General features: G+C 34.7%; 1 protein-coding gene across 12 annotated transcripts in view; it reads right to left on the bottom strand.

Annotated features, from left to right (window-relative positions):
* Nucleotides 1-22,480, bottom strand: part of CCDC7 (coiled-coil domain containing 7) — a 257,870-nt gene that overhangs the window by 50,636 nt on the left and 184,754 nt on the right. For all 12 annotated transcript variants that reach the window (XM_070472033.1, XM_070472029.1, XM_070472034.1 and 9 more), the window contains 4 exons: nt 19,084-19,194; nt 18,626-18,757; nt 13,714-13,812; nt 1,707-1,823 (listed from right to left, as the gene is read on the bottom strand). In XM_070472033.1, coding sequence (XP_070328134.1) covers nt 1,707-1,823; nt 13,714-13,812; nt 18,626-18,757; nt 19,084-19,194 — 459 coding nt within the window. The remainder of the gene's footprint in view (nt 1-1,706; nt 1,824-13,713; nt 13,813-18,625; nt 18,758-19,083; nt 19,195-22,480) is intronic.

Consider the following 22,480-nt stretch of genomic DNA (forward strand, 5'->3'; position numbering starts at 1 on the left):
CAATCCTGTACAAATGACTAAAACCATCCCAAAGGAAAAGAAATGCAAGAAGGCAAAATGCTTGTCTTAAGAGGATATACAAATAGCTGAGCAAAGAAGATAAGTGAAAGGCAAGGGAGAAAGGGAAAGATATACCCAAATGAATGAAGAATTCCAGAGAATAGTGAGGAGGGATAAGAAGGTTTTTTAAATGAACAATGCAGGCAAATAGAGGGAAAACAACAGAATGGGAAAGACTAGAGATCTCAAGAAAGCTGAACGTATAAAGGGAACATTTCATGCAAGGATGGACATCATAGAGGACTGAAACACTAAGGACCTAACAAAAGTAAATAAAAGTGAAACTGTGGAAAATTCTTAGAGATGGAATTGTTAGAAATTCTTCTAATAAAAGTAGAAGAGATTAAGAAGAGGTGGCAAGAATACACAGAAGAATGTTACAAAAAAGGTCTTACTGACCTTGACAACCATGATGGTGTGGTCACTCAATTAGAGCCAGACATCCTGGAGTGTGAAGTCAAGTGGGCCATGGGAAGCATTATTATGAGATAATAATGCTGAGCTATTGAAGTCCTAAAAGATGATGCTGATAAAGTGTTGCACTCAATATGCCAGGAAATTTGGAAAACTCAGCAGTGGCCACAGGACTGGAAAAGGTCAGCTTTCATTCCAATCCCAAAGAAGGGCAATGTCAAGAAATGTTCAAACTACTGCACAATTGCCCTCATTTCAGATGGTAGTAAGGTTATGCTCAAAATCCTTCAGGCTAGGCTTCAGCAATACATGAAGCAACAATTTCCATCAAATAAATTGTGCACCTATGTTTTATTTGATTCTTAAGAAGCACAAATATAAATCAAATTTTCTGTTATACTAAGTCAAAAATCCAAATAAAAAATTTCCAGTCTTTCTAATGGACATGAGTTTGAGCAAACTCAGGGAGATGGTGAAGGACAGAGGAGCCTGGTGTGCTGCAGTTCATGGGGTCGCATATGGTTGGACACAACTTACTGACTGAACAACAATCTTTCTAATAATGTCCATTTTTCTAGAAATCCATTTTTGAAGCAAACATAAAAAATAGATAAATTTACTTAAAACATACACCAAAAAATACACTACTAAAGAGTTATAGTAGAAAATATAAAATATCAAGAGTAATGTCCAATAGATAAAAAACAAACGTTTCTCTTCCCTTCTTGAAACTATGTAACAATATTAAGAATAGCTCTACTGGATAACAACAAATATGTTTTAGCAGATAATAATCGCAAAGAGTCAGACACGACTGAGAGACTGAACTGAACTGAACTGAATGCTTGATAAGAACTGAAATGTAAATGCTGGGTAAATGTATGCTATTAAAAATGAAATAACTGCAACAATTCCATAAGTTTCCTAGAAAAATGTCTCCTAAACTTGTTCTCTATGAAACACTATTTCAAAGAAAGAGAAAGACAGTGTTTCTTGCTCAACAAATTTAAGAAATAAAGTATAATAATTAGAATATTAAATACTCCAAGAAAAGAGGGGTGCTAATAGCATTACAGCATTTACTAATTCTGTAGAACTTCAATTTCTGTTAAATTATGTTGTAAAATATCAAAGTTCAACTAACATAAAGTTGGTGCACATTAAAATGTAATTTTAAACTGTCAAGTATTTTATGATAACTTTTAAAATATGCATATCAGTGTAATTCATACTTCTCAATATCTGAGGCTGGTAAATTCCACTTAGTTGAGTTTTATCCTTGTATTCTTTAGTTCTTACTAGATCTTCAAGTGAAAATTTCTCATCTGAGAGTTCATCCACATCTTGATCTACCAACATGAAGAAAACTTTCAATTAAATACAGAAACACTATTGAAACCTACACATTATGGCTTAATTCCAAGGAGATTATAATGTCTTTAGTTTAGGAAAATATTCTTACATCAATAAGAAGAGAAAAATGATTACTCAATAAATGTTTGAAGTTCATTTAACAGACTTCAATTTCTTCTCTTGATAAAACTCTGAAAAATCAGAATTACAGATTTATTCTAGACATTATTGTCTTAATATAGAATATATTTCTGTGTCAATCCAACAGCTAAGACCTTGATTTATGTTGAAGCACCAAAATATATCTCCATTAAAATGATAAACAAAATCAGAATGTGAATCATTATCATTTTAACAATTACCTAGTTCTGGTAAAGTTGGTATGACAAATATATGGATCAGCAATTATGATGATTTTCAGCTAATATTTCTTATATGTATTATTAAACATACAGATTTGTCATAAAAGTTTTTATATGGCAAAAAATCAAAATTGTAATCTTAACCTCAGTGAGCTACAAGAGAACACAAATAGACAACTAAATAAAATCAGGGAAAAAATACATATACAAACTGGGAAGGTCAACAAGAGACAGAAAATATAAAAGAACCAAATAGAAATTTTGGAGCTGAAGAGCACAATGACTGAAGAATTTAACAGAGAGCTTTTTAGTAGCACACATGATCAAGCAGAGGAAAAATACTCAGTGATCTCAAAGACAGGTAATTCGAAAACTACCATCTAGAACAACAAAAAGAAAAGAAGAATGAAAAAGAGTGAAAAAAAATGTCTATAGGACATACGGGATGGCATCAAGCAAATATATGCCAGATAGTTATTCCAGAAGAAGAGAATAAGAAAAGGAGAGAAAGCATTTTCAAAGAAATAATGGCTGTAAAATTCCCAAAACTGAGGAAGGAAGTGGACATACAAACTTATGGATCCCAAAGAAGTCCAAATAGATTGAACTCAAAGAGATCTACACTGAGACATACACTTAAATTGTCAAAGGTCAAAGACAAAGAAATAATTTTGAAAGCAGCAAAAGTAACTTATTTCAGACAAAAGAACTTCAGTAAGACTACAATGGATTTCTAAGCAGAAAACTTAGGACTACAAAAGTGACAAAAACAATAAAATGGCAATACAAAGTCATTAACAACCAAGAACTACTTTAAACATAAATAAATTACACTCAAAAAACATGGGTTGGAGAATGAATGAAAAAATAAGATGTAATTACATGCTAACAATATGCAATTAAAATGCTATTAATAAAAGATCAACTTTAGATATAAGGACACACACAGGCTGAAAGTGAAGGGAGAGAAAAAGATATTTCAAGAAAATGGCAACCAAAAGAGATCAGAGGTGGCTATATTAGACAAAAAAGACTAATAGAAAGCTGCCCCAAGACACAAAGAAGGTCATTACAAAATGATAAAAGAATCAATTCAATAGGCTATAACACTTACAAATACATAAATGCATCCAATAATGGCTCACTTGAATATATAAACCAAACACTGACAGATCTGAAGGGAGAAATAGATGGCAAACAAGAATAGAAGGAGATGTTAATATTCCATTTACAATAATGGATAGATCATTCAGACAAAAAATATGTAACGAAGACTCAGTAAAGATAAGTAAACTCAATAAAGAAACAGAGGGCTTGGATTATTTGAATGCAAATGGACTTGAGATATCTACGGAGCATTCCACTCAAGAGCAGTAAAATAAGACATTCTTCAAAAGCATTCTTCTTCAGGACAGATCACATTCCAGGTCACAAAACAAATCTTAATGTGTTTAAAATTAAAATCATTTCAAGTATCTTATCTAACCACAGTGGGAAAAAAAACTATGAATAAATAATGGAATAAAAATGAAAGATTCACAAACACATGGAAATTAAACAATACAATCTTGAACAACCACTGGATCAAAGGAGAAATCAAAAGAGAAATTAGAAAACATCTCCAGAGAACAAAAATGGAAACACAATATACCCAAACATATAGGATGTACAAAAACAGTATCCAAGAGGGTAGTTTATGGTAATACACACCTAGATTAAAAGAGAAGAAATATCTCAAGGACCATAAGATTACACCCAAAGGAACAGTAACAAATTAATGTCAGTGTTATCAGAAGTAGGAAATAATAAAGATGAGAGCAGAAATAAATGAAATAGGGAACAGAAAAACAGTAAGAAAAAAATGATAAAACTAAGAGGTGATTTTTGGAAAAGTCACACAGAAATTGACAAACTTTTTAGCTAGACTGTCTAAGAAATAAAGACTCAAAGAAAATGAGAAGTGGAGGAGAAAACATTACAACTAACACCACAGAAATAAATATGCTATAAGGTACCATTATAAACAAGTATACACCAACATATTGAACAACTATGAGCAAAGGAATAAATTCCTAGAAACATACAGCCTACCAAGACTGAATCATGAGGAAACAGAAAGACTAAACAGACTGGTAACAAAGGAGGAGACTGGGCAGTAATAAAAAACCTACCAACAACAACAAAAAAAGCCCAGGACCAGATGACTTCATTGATGAATTTTACCAAACATTTAAAGAAGAATTAACAGGAATTATTCTTAAACTCTCCCCCAAAATACAAAAGGAAACACTTTAAAAAAATATAAATTTATTTATTTTAATTAGAGGCTAATTACTTTACAATATTGTAGTGGTTTTGCCATACACTGACATGAATCCGCCACGGGTGTACATGTGTTCCCCAACCTGAACCCCCTTCCCACTTCCCTCCCCATCCCATCCCTCTGGGTCATCCCAGTGCACCAGCCCCAAGCACCCTGTCTCATGCATTGAACCTGGACTGGCAACCCGTTTCACATATTATAACATACATGTTTCAGTGCCATTCTCCCAAATCATCCCACCCTCGGCCTCTCCCACAGAATCCAAAAGACTGTTCTATACATCTGTGTCTCTTTTGCTGTCTCGCATATAGGGTTATCATTACCTTCTTTCTAAATTCCATATATATGCGTTAATATACTGTATTGGTGTTTTTCTTTCTGGCTTACTTCACTCTGGATAATAGGCTCCAGTTTCATCCATCTCATTAGAACTGATTCAAATGTATTCTTTTTAATGGCTGAGTAATATTTCATTGTGTATATGTACCACAGCTTTCTTATCTATTCGTCTGCTGATGGACATCTAGATTGCTTCCATGTCCTGGCTATTAAACACAGTGCTGCGATGAACTTTGGCGTACACGTGTCCCTTTCAATTCTGGTTAAGGAAACACTTCTAAAATCTTCATGATGCCAACATTATCCTGATTCCAAACCCAGACAAAAAAGCTACAAGAAACAAAAACTAAAGGTACTGACATTTCCTTAATGAAAATAGATACAACAATCCTCAACAAAATATTAGCAAACCAATTTTTGCAGCACATTAAAAGGATCATATACTACGACCTAGTGGGATTTATACAAGAGATGCAAGAATGGTTTGGCTTAACATTTGCAAGTAAATCAATCTTTCACACCACACTGACAGAGAATGAGGGATAAAATTGCATTATCATCTCAATAGCTGCAGAAAAACAGTTGACAAAATTCAACAAAATTCAATACTCTTTCACAATAAAAATCCTCAACAAACAGGCTTGGGAAGGAAGAAGAAAATTCCTGTGATTTGCAGATGATACAATTTTATATATAGAAAACCTCAAAGACTCAACCATGAAATTGTTGGAACTAATCAATGATTTCAGTAGAGTTGCAAGATACAAAATTAACATATGGTAATCTGTTGCATTTCTACATGTTAATGATAAAATATCTGAAAAAAACTAAAACTATACCATTCAAAGTAGCATCAAAAACAATAAAATACTGGGAACAGCGACTTAACAGCATGGTTCAGACTCCATGCTTCCACTGCAGGGTGTGCAGGTTCAAACACTGGTCAGGGATCTAAGATGCTGCGTGCCACACAGTACAGTCAAAAATAAATTAAAAAAAATAAAATTCTGGATATAAATTTAACCAAGGAGATGAAAGATTTATACAATGAAAACTATAAGGCTCTATGGAAAGAAATGGAAGACATAAAGAAATGGGAAGATACCCCATGTATAAGTACTAAAAGAAAAATCTTGTTAAAATGTTCATATTATATATCCAAAGTTATCTATGGATTCAACACAATCCCATAAACACATCAAAGGGGTTCTCCACAGAACTAGAAGAAAAAAAATCCTAAAATGTATATGCAATCACAAAAGAAATCAGATGATGAAGGCAATCCTGAGAAAGAACAAAGTGGGACAGTATATTCCTTGATTCAAACTACACTCCAAAGCTATAGCAATAAACATACTATGGCACGGGCACAAAAACAGACACACAGACCAATGAAAGAGAGCAAAGATCCCCAAATTAAATGTCCAGGCAAATTAAATGCTTGGTCAACTACTATTGAACAAGAGTTCCAAGAACACCCAGTGGGAAAAGGATAGTCTTTTCAACAAATTATGTTGAAAAAACTGCATATACGCATGCAAAGAAATGAAATTGGACCCCTAATTTATGCCACTCACAAAATTAACTTGAAATAGAGCGAAGACTTATAAACATCAGACTTGATTCTGCTAGAGGAAAATGTAGGGAAGAAACTCCTTGACAGTGCTCTTGGCAATGATTTTTTTTTAATATATGTAACACCAAAAGCACAAACAACAAAAGAAAAACTTAACAAATGGGTCTACTTCAAAGTTAAAAGCTTCTGCACAGTAAAAGAAACAACACAATGAAAAGGCAATCAATGAAATAGGAGAAAATTTTAGAAATCATGTATCAGATAAAGGGTTAATATCTAAAACAGACAGATTTCATACAGCCTAATAACAAAAAAATCAAACAATCCAATTTTTCAAATGTGCAGAAAAACTAAATACTTTTCTTAAAAAGGCATACAGATGGTCAACAAGTATGTGAAAATATGATCAGAGTATTAATCCTCAGAGAGATGCACAAAGAAATCAAAGGCACATTGAGATACCGTCTCAAACAAGCTGGAATGGCTATTATCAAGAAGACAAGAGGCACAGTGCTGGCAAGAATACAATGACAAGGGAATATTTGTATCAGAGAAGGCAATGGCAACCCATTCCAGTACTCTTGCCTGGGAAATCCCATGGACGCGGAGGAGCCTGGTAGGCTATAGTCCATGGGGTCTCAAAGAGTCAGACATGACTGAGCGACTTCACTTTCACATTTCACTTTCATGCATTGGAGAAGGAAATGGTAACCCACTCCAGTGTTCTGGCTGGGAGAACCCCAGGGACAGGAGCCTGGTGGGCTGCCGTCTATGGGGTCGCACAGAGTCAGACATGACTGACGTGATTTAGAAGAGGGAAGGTAAACTGGCCCACCCACTTTGGAAATGGAGTTTCCTCAAAAAATTAAAAGTAGATTGAACTTCTGATCCCTTGATCCTACTTATAAGTACCTACTTGAAGGAAATAAATACAGGATTTTGAGGAGCTTTATGCACCTATATTTTTTTCTCAGTATTATTTACAACAGGAAGATATGAACATATCTTAACAGTCCATCAATGGATGAATGGATAAAGAAGAATGTGGTGTATGTATTTGTGTGTGTGTGTGTGTGTATATATATATATATATATATATATATATATATATGGAGTATTAATCAGCCATTTGAAAGAAGGACATCCTACCATTTGAGACAACATGGGTAAGTCCTGAATACATTTTTCTAAGAAAAATGAGTCATAAAGAAAAAGAAAAATACATTACAGTATGATGCTGTTAAACTGCTGTACTCAATATGCCAGGAAATTTGGAAAATTTAGCAGTGGCCACAGGACTGGCAAAGGTCAGTTTTCATTCCAACCCTGAAGAAGGGCAATGCCAAAGAATGTTCAAACTATTACACAATTGTACTCATTTCACATGCTAGGAAGGTAACGCTCAAAATTCTTCAAGCTAGGCTTCAACAATACATGAATTGAGAACTTCCAGATGTACAAGCTGGATTTAGAAAAGGCAGAGGAACCAGAGACCAAGTTGCCAACCTGCACTGGACCATAGAAAAAGCAAGAGAATTCCAGAAAAACATCTAACATCTCCTTAATTGACTATACTAAAGCCTCTGACTGTGTGGACCACAAAAAATTGTGGAAAATTCTTAAAGAGATGGGAATACCAGACCACCTTACTTGCCTCTCGAGAGACCTGTATGCAGGTCAATAAGCAGCAGTTAGAACTGGACAAGGAACAGTGAACTGATTCAAAATTGGGACAGGAGTTTGTCAAGGCTGTATATTGTTACATATATGCAGAGTATAGCATGCAAAATGCCGGGCTGGAAGAAGTACAAGGTGGAATCAAGATTTCCAGGAGAAATATCAACAACCTCAGATATGCAGATGACATCACTCTTATGGCAGAAAGCAAAGAGGAACTAAAGAGTCTCTTGATGAAAGTGAAAGAGGAGAGTGAAAAAGCTGGCTTAAAACTCAAAATTCAAAAAAACAAGATCATGGCATCTGGTCCCATTACTGCATGGCAGATAGATGGGGAAACAATGGAAACAGTGACAGATTTTATTTTCTTGGGCTCCCAGATCATTGTAGATTGTGATTGCAGCCATGAAATTAAGACACTTGCTCCTTGGAAGAAAAGCTATGACAGACCTAGACAGCATATTAAAAAGCAGACATCACTTTGCCAATAAAGGTCCATCTAGTCAAAGCTATGGTTTTTCCAGTAGTCATGTATGGATATGAGAGCTGGACCATAAAGAAGGCTGATCATTGAAGAATTGATGCTTTTGAACTGTGGTGTTGGAGAAGACTCTTGAGAGTCCCTTGGACAGAAAGGAGAACAAACCAGTCAATCCTAAAGGAAATCAATACTGACTATTCATTGGAAGCACTGATGCTGAAGTTGAAGCTCCAATACCTCTGTCACCTGGTGCAAAGAGGTGACTGACTGGAAAAGACCATAATGCTGGGAAACTAACAGCAGGAGGAGAAGGGGAGACAGGATGAGATGGTTGGATGCATCACCAAATCCATGGACATGAATTTGAGCAAACTCCGGGAGATGGTAAAGGACAGGGAAGCTTGGCTTGCAGTAGTTCATGGGGTTGCAAAGAGATGGACAAGACTGAGCAACTGAACAACAACAAATCATCTACATGTGGAATCTAAAAAAGCAAAATCTGTAAAAACAGAGTAAGAAATTGTGGTTAACCAGAGGATAAGGGGTGAGGTAATACAAAAGATTTTGTACAACCTGAGTAGTAAATAGAGATCTGAAGCACAGCATGATGAATATAGACAATACTGCACTATAATCACCAAACGATAATAGACTAGAATTTAACTATCACAACCAATAAACTGAAAAAATAATTATGTAATGTGATACCGGTGCTAATTACCACTACAATGGCAATCACATTACAATACATAAATGTATCAAATTAGTATGTTGTATACCTTAAGTTTACATGTTTTATGTCAAATGTACAATAAATCCGAAAAGAATGTGTACATGAAAAGAAAAAATCGTGTACATGAAAGGCTGCTAAATGATAAATAATAAGGATTAAATCATACAGGACGTTGAAACACTAAAATAATAATAGAGGACTTCTGGCATTTCCAAGTGGCTCAGTGGAGACACAGGAAATGCCGGTTTGATTCCTGGGCCGGGAGGGTCTCCTGGGGGAGGAAATGGCAACCCCCTTTAGTATTCTTGCTGGGAAAATCCCATGGACAGAGGAGCCTGGCAGGCTACAGTCTGTGGAGTCACAAAGAGCTGGACACGACTGGGCATATACACATGAGAGGATGTCTACTTCTTGTCATACATGTAAAGAGCTTGGAAGTCATTACTTCCATTTTCACAATAAGAAAAAACTCAGCAAACGTTTAAAATGAAACATCTTATTTGGGCTTCCTTGATAGCTCAGTTGGTAAAGAATCTGCCTGCAATGCCAGAGACCCCAGTTCAATTCCTGGGCTGGGAAGATCCTGTGGAGAAGAGATAGGCTACCCACTCCAGTATTCTTGGGCTTCCCTTGTGGCTCAGCTGGTAAAGAATTCACCTGCAATGTGGGAGACCTGGGTTTGATACCTGGGTTGGGAAGATCCCCTGGAGAAGGAAAAGGCTACCCACTCCAGTATTCTGGCCTGAAGAATACTGCAGAGGGTACAGTCCTGGAGAATAAATGGCTATAGTCCATGGGGTCGCAAAAGGTCGGAAGCAACTGAGCGACTTTCACTTTTTCTTATTTAAATCAAGGCAAAATGCTGCCCCCAAAACTGGAGACAGAGGTGCATAAAAGCAGGTTATTGGCAGCTGAAGTGCAGGAGCAGAAGCTCACTGCTGGAGTCAGTACTAGTGAGAATGAGTGTCAGTTGCTCAGTAGTGTCTGACCCTTTGTGACCCCATGGACTGTAGCCTGCCAGGCTCTTCTCTCCATGGGATTTTCCAGGCAAGAATACTAGAGTGGGTTGCTATTTCCTTCTCCAGGGGATCTTCCCAATCCAGGGATCAAACCTGGGTCTCCTGCGTTGCAAAAAGAAAATCTTAAAAGACTTCAGGGCAAAACAAAAACAAAATAGAAATATAACTCATATGTAGAGGGATAAGGATAAAAATAACTTTTACTTCTCATCAAACTATACTAGCAAGAATAGAATGGAGAGAAATTTAAAGTGTCTAAAGAAAAAAAAAAATCAACCAACCTAGAATTTTATTAATTTGAGACAAGGCAGACTTCAGAGCAAGGAAAATTACCAGAAATAAAGAGAGCCCTACATGATAATAAAGGGGGTCAATATCTAAGAAAATATAACAATCCTTAATAAGTATGCACCGAACAACAGAGCAACAAAACACGTGAGGCAAAAATAGAACTGCAAGGAGAAACTGACAAATGTATTACATTTACTGTTTTCAATACCATCTTATCAGTAACTGACAGATACAACAGGCTGAAGATCCACACCTTAACAAATTTAAAGGAACAAAAGTCATGTGAAATATACTTTTGATCACAATAGATTGAAGCTCTATTATTCCAATGCAAAAACTAGATAAATATCTCTCACAAATAAGATGCAAAAATCCTCCACAAAATAACAACCAATGATGTGAAACAATGTATAAAAATGATTCTAAAAAAAAATTCTATATCATGACCAAGGAGGATTTATTCCAGGTATACAATGTTGACTCAATAATTAAAATCAATTAATGTAGCTCATCACATCCACAGACAAAAGAAAAAATCATTTGATCAATCAGAGATGCAGAAAAATTATTTTAAAAAATCTAAACCCTGTTCATGATAAAAACTCTAAGAAACCAAGAATAGTGGGAACTTCTTCAATTTGATAAATGACATCTACCAAAACCCAACAGATAACATCACACTTAACAGTAGAAAACTAAATGCTACCATTATCATATCAGGATAAATCAAGGATGTCTCTTCTCACAACTCTTATCCAGTATCATAGTGAAGTGAAAGTGAAAGTGACTCAGTTGAGTCCAACTCTTTGCAATCCCATGGACTATAGAGTCCATTGAATTCTCCAAGCCAGAATACTGGAGTGGGTAGCCTTTCCCTTTTCCAGGGGATCTTCCCAACCGAGGGATCAAACCCAGGTCTTCCATATTGCAGGCAGATTCTTTCCAGCTGAGCCACAAAGGAAGCCCAAAAATATTGGAGTGAGTAGCCTATCCCTTCTCCAGGGGATCTTCCTGACCCAGGATTCTTTACCAACTGAACTATCAGGGAAGCCCTATCATAGTGAAAGTCCCAGCTAATGTAATAAATCAAGAAAAGGACATAAAAAGTATATAAATTGAGAAAAATAAACAAAACTCTTCTTGCTGAACAACAACAGCAACAAAACTCCTGGAATTATAAGCTGGCTATAGCAAGGTTTCCAGATGCACGTTAACACACACACGTCACTGATTTCCCACACATCAGCAGTAAACAGGTGAAATTTGAAATTGACCACAATACCATTCCTATTAGCATCAATAATGAAATCTAACAGATATAAAGGAGTCATCAAAGATTTAGAGTAGAGATTTTTCCATTTTCATGGATAGGAAGTTTCAATATTGTTAAACTGTCAGCTCCTTCCAAACCGATTCAGTGCAATCCCAATCAAAATCCCAACAAGTTATTTTGTGGAAATTGATAAAATGATTCTAAACTTTATATGGAAAAGCAAAATACCTATGGTAGCTGACACAATACTGAAGAAAAACAAGGTGAGAGGACCCAACTTCAAGACTTACTAAGAGCTACAGAAATCAAGACAACTGGTGAAAGAACAGTCACATATGTCAAGATGACAGAACAAAGAGATATAGACCTATACAAATACAGTCAATAATTTCTGACAGAAAAGCAAAAGCTCTTCAACGGAGAAAGGATTGTTTTTTCAACAAATAGCACTGACACAATGGGACAGCCAAATGTGAAAAAAAAAAAAAAAAAGGGAAAGGGTATCTAGACACAGACGTCACACCTTACCAAGAATTAACACAGAATGGATCATAGACCTAAATGTAAAATGCAAACCTATAAATGTCCTAGAAGGTAACACAGATGAACGTTTTGGGGATCTCAAGTTTGGTGTTGACTTTTCAGGTAGAACACCCCAAAAGCACAATCCAAAAAAAAACTGATAAGTTGGACTTTATTAAGAAAAATACACATATGACTTATGTTCTGTGAAAGACACTGTTAAGAGAGAGATAATACAAGTCACAGGCTGGGAAAAAATATTCCCAGAACATATATCTGAAAAAAATTTGTTATCTGAAATATACAAAACTCTTAAAACTCCACCATTAGAAAAGAACACAACTGTAACATGGGCAAAAATGTGAACAGATATTTTATCAAAGAAGTCATTTAGATGGCAAATAAGAATATGAAAAGATGTTCTATATATATATATATATCATAAAGGAATTGAAAATTGAAAGAACAGTGAGATATCACTACATAACTATAGCTAAAATCCAAATGCTGAAAACAGCAAATGATCTCAGAAATTTGGAGCAATGGGAAACTTGATTTGTAGCTGGGAGGAAAGCAAAACACTACAGCCACTTTGAGGACGGTTTGGCAGTTTCTTACAAAGTTAACAGTTTTACTATATGATTTAGCAACCGTGCGAAAATATATGTTGCCACAAAAGTTATGTAGCATCCAGCAGGTGTTAAGTTGTTTATACACAATTAATAAAGAAGCTGTTTGGCTTTTCTTGTGGTTTAGGATCATTATGACAAAAACTACTGACGTCATACAAAACACTATGAACTTCTGTCTGAACTGTTTACAGAAGACAGAAGACTGTATACAGAAGACTGTATAAATAATTATCATAAGAAAGCAAATATGGCTATACTATTATCAGATAAAATAAATATTAAGGCAAAAAATGTATTCTTAGAGATAAAAAATATACTTTTATAGAGATTAAGGCTCAAGCTTACCAGGTAAATATAACAAGTATAAATTCATACACATTTAATAACATCATTTCCAAATACATTACACCAATCTGGTAAAAAACTACCAGGAAACACAAAGAAATCCATTTTCATAGACGGGAAATGTAACATATATCTCTTAGTAACACAGAATAAACATAACTTCAATTAAAGAAGAACTGAACAACACAGTAGATACATTTGATGTAACAGATGTATACAAAAGATATGATTAAACATTCACAAACCTAAGAGAGGATTTTTTGCTTTTTACTTTATTTAAAAATAAATTAATATTGAAATTTATCATACTTACTATTCAGGGTTTCCATTCTGCCAGCTCTAAGTTTCTCAGTTTGAGACTGGCTTTTTGATCCAACTTCATCCTTAGATGATACGTCTCTTGCTTTCTGAGCTACAAGAAAGGTGTTTTTAATCCATTAAGTAGAGAACTGGATTTACTGAAAATCCTCTGTAACTCAAACACACTTCAATTATCCAGGAATATTTCTTCTCATAGTTTGAAACAATAAAGTCAAATACCACATTATTGAGACAGTGACTTATAGAGTAAGTATGTGAAGTGTAGAGAGATGTGAAATGTAGAGACTTTTCAAAAGAATAGTTTTATGAGGTATTTACATTTTAGGATTAAATGTGATATTTTCTTAACAGAGATGGGTGAGAAAAAAGAACAAATGATAAATAGTATATTTAAACATTTAGAATATTTACACTGGATTAAAAAATAACTAATTAGAACTTCCCTGGTGGCACAGTGCCTAAGAATCTGCCTGTCAATGTGGGGGACATGGGTTCAAACCCTGGTCTGGGAAGATTTCACAAACAGTGGAGCAATTAAGCCCACGCACCACAACTACTGAAGCCTGCATGCCCTAGAGCCAGCAAGTTGCAACTACTGAAGCCTGTGTGCCTAGAGCCTGTGCTCAGCAATGAGAAGCTATCACAAAGAGAAGCCTATGCACCACAACTAGAGAGTAGCTCCTGCTCTCTGCAACCAGAAAAATCCCAAGTGTAACAATGAATAAATACAGCAGTGTGTACATGTAAAACAAAAAAATAAAACATTGCTGAAAAAAATTAGGGAAGGTTTAAATAAATAGAGAAATATATTTAAAACAAAAAAATCCAAAAACCAAACAAAAATAAGCAATTATATAGAACTAAATCATAATATGAAAAGGTTAAGAATAAAGGGATAAAAAATCATTCCATGCAAATAGTTACATAAAGATACTATGCCAACATCAGATAAAATAAAGGTACAAAAAATTACTATAAAATGTCCATGATAAAGACAGAATTTCAGTTCAATAAGAACATATAACAAATTAAAATCTGCATATTTATTATACATACTTTTATGTAATATATCACCTATTATATGACATAGATCATGCATCTGTATTTTTATATAATAAAGCTTTAGAAACGTAAAACTGAAATTGACAGAACAAAGAGTAATGGAACAATAAACACAGTAGTTGAATTTAACATACCTTTCTCACAAATGATAAAATAAACATAGAACTTCAATGAAATTAAGAAGGTAAAGACATCATAGTCAATCAACTTCACCTAATGGAGAACATATATATACAAACACATATATGTTATGTATATGTGTGCATGTAAGTATATATGATACACATATAGCATATATTCCTGTGATCAACTGAATAAATATTAAAGAACTAGAGAAAGTTAATTAAAAATCATTATATGATATTCTTACTACAAGGCCTCACTTTTCTGATAGTTCCAAGTGTCTTAATTCAAGATGAGTTTTATAAGATTTAAACTTTTTCTTTAGGTGTAAGATTTCATCTGACAATTCATCCATTTTCTCAGCTACACGTATAGAGGCTCTTAATCCAATAAAAAGTAAAACAGCTGGACTGTGAAATCTTTGGATTATTAATGTATACCAAGAACTTAAAGTTTCCATCCAACTTTACAACAAGTAAATACACACAGTTTAAACAAATGATCAAACCATCCTCCCTTTGCCCACCCCACCCCCTAATCTGATAGCGCATTTTCACAATGGACTATGAAATTAAGTATAAAATCTTCAGACTGGTTTCCTCAAAGTATGTGGAAGACTTGTTACTGCATACAAACACTTAAAAAGTTGTAATGAGAGTTTATTGTACTAAGGCTATTCATATTTAAAAATACTTCAAAACTTTTAACAACATATATAATGGGTTTAAAAGTTACACTGATTAAAAAGTAATAATTCCAAAATAAGGAAAGAAATAGAAAGAAACCTGGATCAGGTACAAAAATTAGAAAGCACCCAAAAAAGGAAATACTTAAATATATTAGTAAGTACAATAATTATAAGTGGATTACATGTTGTTGGGCTAGAAAAAGACAGTCACACTGGATTTATAAGCAATTTAACTATAGTCTATAAGGGTGTCACCAGTTTATAAGAATATAGAAACTGGAAAATAAAGAGGTGAAAAAAGATATGCAAATATGAACCAAAAGAAATCTGCAGTAGTTATATCAGCGCCATACAAACTAGGATTTTAATCAAAAGACTTTACTAGAGACAGACTAAGATGCTACTGTTTATAAAAAGAAAATGTTGAGTACATAAGGACTATCAAACATTTTTATTTGTATGCTCCTAACAACACAGACAGTATAAGGAAAAAGAACAATGCTACAAAAATAGGTAAATCCACAATCATATTGATAGAATTCAGTACAGACATTGAGCCATAATGGATAGAAGAAACAAAATTTGAAGAAATCAAGAAATAGGAATTTAAATAACACAGTAAAAACTTGACTTTGATGCCTGTAAGCTCACACATTCATGGACATAATTCTGCTTAAAACAATTAAAATGCAAAATAATTTAATAACATTCATAATAATATTTACTACCGAGTCTTTTCCTTCTAGAAGTTCCAAGTATCAGGCAAAAGATTTTCATTTGATACCTCATTAATTTTCTGGGCTTTAGGAAGAATGGTGCATAAAAAAAATAAATAGAGAATCAGAAATCTGCAGTGGAAACTCTAGATTTACAATTTATGTCAGTTATCCAACAATACTGTACCTTATCTTTAAATGATATAAACAAATCATTGTCGATTTGAAGTTCAAACATCATGTGAATATGTTTTTCACACGTATATATGAAGCAGTCGTTACTTTCCAGATATACAGATGCATCAGATATATTTAAAGCAACAGTTAGAACTGAACATGGAACAACAGACTGGTTCCAAATAGGACAAGGAGTATGTCAAGGCTGTATATTGTCACCCTGCTTATTTCACTTATATGCAGAGTACACCATGAGAAACGCTTGGCTGGATGAAGCACAAGCTGGAATCAAGACTGCCAGAAGAAATATCAATAACCTCAGATATGCAGATGATACTACCTGTATGGCAGAAAGTGAAGAAGAACTAAAGAGCCTCTTGATGAAAGTGAGAGAGGAGAGTGAAAAAGTTGGCTTAAAGCTCAACATTCAGAAAACGAAGATCATGGCATCTGGTCCCATCACTTCATGGTAAATAGATGGGGAAACAGTGACAGACTTTATGTTTTTGGGCTCCAAAATCACTGCAGATTGTGACTGCAGCCAAGAAATTAAAAGACGCTTACTTCTTGGAAGGAAAGTTATGACCAACCTAGATAGCATATTAAAAAGCAGAGACATTACTTTGCTAACAAAGGTCCATCTAGCCAAAGCTATGGTTTTTCCAGTAGTCATGTATGGATGTGAGAGCTGGACCATAAAGAAAGCTGAGTGCCGAAGAATTGATGCTTTTGAACTGTGGTGTTGGAGAAGACTCTTGAGAGTCCCTTGGACTTCAAGGAGATCCAGCCAGTCCATCCCAAAGGAGATCAGTCCTGAGTGTTCATTGGAAGGACTGATGTTGAAGCTGAAACTCCAATACTTTGGTCACCTGATGTGAAGGGTTGACTAATTGGAAAAGACCCTGATGCTGGGAAAGACTGAGGGCAGCAGGAGAAGGAGATGACAGAGGATGAGATGGTTGGATGGCATCACTGACTCAATGGACATGAGTTTGGATAAACTCTGGGAGTTGGTGATAGACAGGGAGGCCTGGGTGTGCTACAGTTCATGGGGTCACAAAGAGTCAGAAATGACTGAGCAACTGAACTGAACTGAACAAATATATTTAATTTGGAAATACTATTACTATATTATTATAAATACTTACATTTTAAATTATTATTTAGTTTTCTTATAGCATTTGTAGTTTTGAATAAAGCTTAAAATTTTTGGTATTAAATATGGCCAAGGAAAACACATATCATGATAAAAAACATAGTGAAAGACTGAAAGAAATATATCAGATAGAAAAATAGTGGAATAATACTTAAATATATCAATAATCAGATTATATATGATTATTAAAGGTAATTAAAAGATCAGGCTGAATTCTATGAATTTCTCACCAGAAATTCAGCAATATCACAAAGATACAGGAAAATTAAAGTAACAGGAGAGAAAAAAATGTATCATGCAAATATCAACCAAAAGAAAGTTTGTGGAACTACACTGATAGCAGACAAGGTAGTTTTAAAGAAAAACAAATAAAAACTATAAAAATCATGTTAAGTCTCTCCCTTAGGATAAAATGCTCTGTCCCCAAGAATAATATCACTTTAAAATTTATATGCAAAAAAATAATAGACTATCACAAGATATAAACCAAAGCCTGTCACAACTACGAGAATAGAGAAATCCACAAAGTGTAAGATATAACACATTTAATTCAGTGATTACAAAAGAGATAAATCATCAATAAAGATCTGAAATACAATGAGAATGTACAGTGGGCATTGGCAAAGTGCAAAGTACAATGGGCTTCCCGGGTAGCTCAGTTAGTAAAGAGTCTGACTGCAATACAGGAGACCTGGGTTCAGTCCCTGTGTTGGGAAGATCCCCTGGAGAAGGAAATGGCAACCCATTCTGGTATTCTTGCCTGGAGAATCCCTTGGACAAAGGAGCCTGGCAGGCTGCAGTCTACAGGGTCGCAAGAGTCTGACACGACTGAGTGACTAAGCGCACGGCATGCATATTCAGCACCGTGCACAATAAGAGTAATTACTAAATTAGCAAATGGTTGAAGTTATATTCATAAACAAAAAACAGCATTCTGAAATTAATTACATGCAGTTTATAAGATTTATGTTTAATTACTTACCATCAAGATTCTCCTTTTTGATAGCTCTAGGTTTCTGAGTTTGGGATTGCTTAATTGAAAACAAATCCTTCTTCTCAGGATGCAGATTTTCAACTGTTATCATATCGTTTTTCTGGGTTTGAAAAGGATACGCTAGGTAGAAAAAAATACATGTATAATGGAACTTCTGGATATGACAAATAATCAAATTTTCTTTGCATAGAGCTGAACTAAGAAACATCATGTGAATAATTTTCATGAGTGTGTGTGAAAGCAGGTTTTTTTACTGAGTAATTATTGACTGTGCAAATACCAACAAAAAGGTATTATTAGTTTTGCCATTGTTTTCTAATTATCTTAGGTCATTCATTTTCACTTATATAAAATATATGCTCAAATACATATTCATGAACTAAAGGAAAAAAAATCTTCTGATGAGTTTAAAATAATTTAACATTTCCTTTAATTATTATACTTACTATAGCGTCTTTCCTCTGGGGAACCTATATGTTTCTTCACTTGCTTTTGGGGTTTTGAAACTAAATCTTCATCCACAAGCAGAGGATGTTGACCTGACGCTCCATAAAAACCTATATAAAAAGATGCATTTAGTCTACTACATGGAAAAATAGAACGATTGGGCAATATCTAGATTTCAAATTTATAATCAGTGTACAGTAACATTTTCTCTCATTTTTATGAAGTCATAAGTCATTTACTAATATTATAATGCTAGATCTGTCATAAAACTAGATGATGTTGAAGCTATCTCATTATATAAATTTTCATAAGCAGCAAGTATATTTTATTTTTTGGAGGGGAAATTGGCTTTTTATTTTTATTTTTTTAATAAATTTATTTATTTTTGATGGAGGCTAATTACTTTACAATATTGTAGTGGTTTTGCCATACATTGACATAAATCTGCCATGGGTGTACATGTGTTCCCCATCCTGAACATCCCTCTCACCTTCCTCCCCATCCCATTCCTCTGGGTCATCCCAGTGCACCAGTACAAGCACCCTGTCTCATGCATTGACCCTGGACTGGCAATCCATTTCACATATGATAATATGCATGTTTCAATGTCATTCTCCCAAACCATCCCACCCTCGCCCTTTCCCACAGAGTCCTACATCTGTGTCTCTTCTGCTGTCTCATATATAGGGTTATCGTTACCATCTTTCTAAATTCCATATATATGCGTTAGTATACTGTATTGGTGTTTTCCTTTCTGGCTTACTTCACTCTGTATAATATGTTCCAGTTTCATCCCCCTCATTGAACTGATTCAAATGTATTCTTTTTAATGGCTGAGTATTATTCCATTGTGTATATGTACCAAAACTTTCTTATCCATTCATCTGCTGATGGACATTGAGGATGCTTCCATGTCTGGGCTATTATAAACAGTGTTTCAGTGAACATTGGGGTACACGTGTCTCTTTCAATTCTGGTTTCCTCAATGTGTATGTGCAGAAGTGGGATTGCTGGGTCATATGGAGGTTCTATTTCCAGGTTTTTAAGGAATCTCCACACTGTTCTCCATAGCGGCTGTACTAGTCTGCATTCCCACCAAGTGTAAGAGGGTTGCCTTTTCTCCACACCCCTCTCCAGCATTTACTGCCTGTAGACTTTTGGATAGCAGCCACTCTGGTGTGAAATGGTACCTCATTGTGGTTTTGATTTGCATTTCTCTTGATAATGAGTGATGTTGAGCACCTTTGCATGTGTTTGTTAGCCATCTGTATGTCTTCTTGGGAGAAATGTCTGTTTAGTTCTTTGGCCCATTTTTTGATTGGGTCGTTTATTTTTCTGGAATTGAGCTGCAGGAGTTGCTTGTATATTTTTGAGATTGTCAGTTGCTTCATTTGCTATTATTTTCTCCTATTCTAAAGGCTGTCTTTTCACCTTGCTTGTAGTTTCCTTCATTGTGCAAAAGCTTTTAAGTTTAATTAGGTCCCATTTGTTTATTTTTGCTTTTATGTTCATTACTCTGAGAGGTGGGTCATAGAGGATCCTCTTGTGATTTATGTCGGAGAGTATTTTACCTATGTTTTAGTCTAGGAGTTTTATAGTTTCTGGTCTTACATTTATATCTTTAATCCATTTTGAGTTTATTTTTGTGTATGGTGTTAGAAAGTGTTCTAGTTTCATTCTTTTACAAGTGGTTGACCAGCTTTCCCAGCACCACTTGTTAAAGAGATTGTCTTTTCTCCATTGTATATTCTTGTCTCCTTTGTCAAAGATAAGGTGTACATAGGTGTGTGGATTTATCTCTGGGCTATTTTGTTCCATTGATCTATATTTCTGTCTTTGTGCCCATACCATACTGTCTTGATGACTGTAGCTTTGTAGTATAGCCTGAAGTCAGGCAGGGTGATTCCTCCGGTTTCATTCTTCTTTCTCAAAATTGCTTTGGGTATTCAAGGTTTTTTTGTAGTTCCATACAAATTGTGAAATTATTTGTTCTAATTCTGTGAAAAATACTGTTGGTAGCTTGATAGGGATTGCATTAAATCTATACATTATTTTGGGTAGTATACTCGTTTTCACTATATTGATTCTTTCAATCCATGAACATGGTATATTTCTCCATCTATTTGTGTCCTCTTTGATTTCTTTCACCAGTGTTTTATAGTTTTCTATATATAGGCCTTTTGTTTCTTTAGGTAGATATATTCCTAAGTATTTTATTCTGTTCGTTGCAATGGTGAATGGAATTGTTTCCTTAATTTCTCTTTTTGTTTTCTCATTGTTAGTGTATAGGAATGCAAGGGATTTCTGTGTGTTAATTTTATATCCTGCAACTTTACTATATTCATTGATTAGCTCTAGTAATTTTCTGGTGCAGTCTTTAGGGTTTTCTACGTAGAGGATCGTGTCATCCGCAAACAGTGAGAGTTTTACTTCTTCTTTTCTATCTGGATTCCTTTTATTTCTTTTTCTGCTCTGATTGCTGTGGCCAAAACTTCCAAAACTATGTTGAATAGTAGTGGTGAGAGTGGGCACCCTTGTCTTGTTCCTGACTTTAGGGGAAACGCTTTCAATTTTTCACCATTGAGGGTAATGTTTGCTGTGGGTTTGTCATATATAGCTTTTATTATGTTGAGGTATGTTCCTTCTATTCCTGCTTTCTGGAGGGTTTTTTTTTTTTTTAATCATAAATGGATGTTGAAGTTTTTAAAAGGCTTTCTCTGCATCTATTGAGATAATCATATGGTTTCTATATTTCAATTTCTTAATGTGGTGGATTACATTGATTGATTTGTGGATATTAAAGAATCCTTGCATTCCTGGGATAAAGCCCACTTAGTTATGATGTATGATCTTTTTAATATGTTGTTGGATTCTGTTTGCTAGAATTTTGTTAAGGATTTTTAAATCTTTGTTCATCAGTGATATTGGCCTGCAGTTTTCTTTTTTTGTGGCATCTTTGTCTGGTTTTGGAATTAGGGTGATGTTGGCCTCATAGAATGAGTTTGGAAGTTTACCTTCCTCTGCAATTTTCCAGAAGAGTTTAACTAGGATAGGTGTTAGCTCATCTCTAAATTTTTGGTAGAATTCAGCTGTGAAGCCATCTGGTCCTGGGTTTTGTTTGCTGGAAGATTTCTGATTACAGTTTCAATTTCCATGTTTGTGATGGGTTTGTTAAGATTTTCTATTTCTTTTTGGTTCAGTTTTGGAAAGTTGTACTTTACTAACAATTCGTCCATTTCTTCCAAGTTGTCCATTTTATTGGCATATAGTTGCTGATAGTCTCTTATGATCCTTTGCATTTCTGTGTTGTCTGTTGTGATTTCTCCATTTTCATTTCTAATTTTGTTGATTTGATTCTTCTCCCTTTGTTTCTTGATGAGTCTGGCTAATGGTTTT

The sequence above is a fragment of the Odocoileus virginianus genome, chromosome 9, assembly GCF_023699985.2.
Source record: "Odocoileus virginianus isolate 20LAN1187 ecotype Illinois chromosome 9, Ovbor_1.2, whole genome shotgun sequence".
Classification (NCBI taxonomy): domain Eukaryota; kingdom Metazoa; phylum Chordata; class Mammalia; order Artiodactyla; family Cervidae; genus Odocoileus; species Odocoileus virginianus.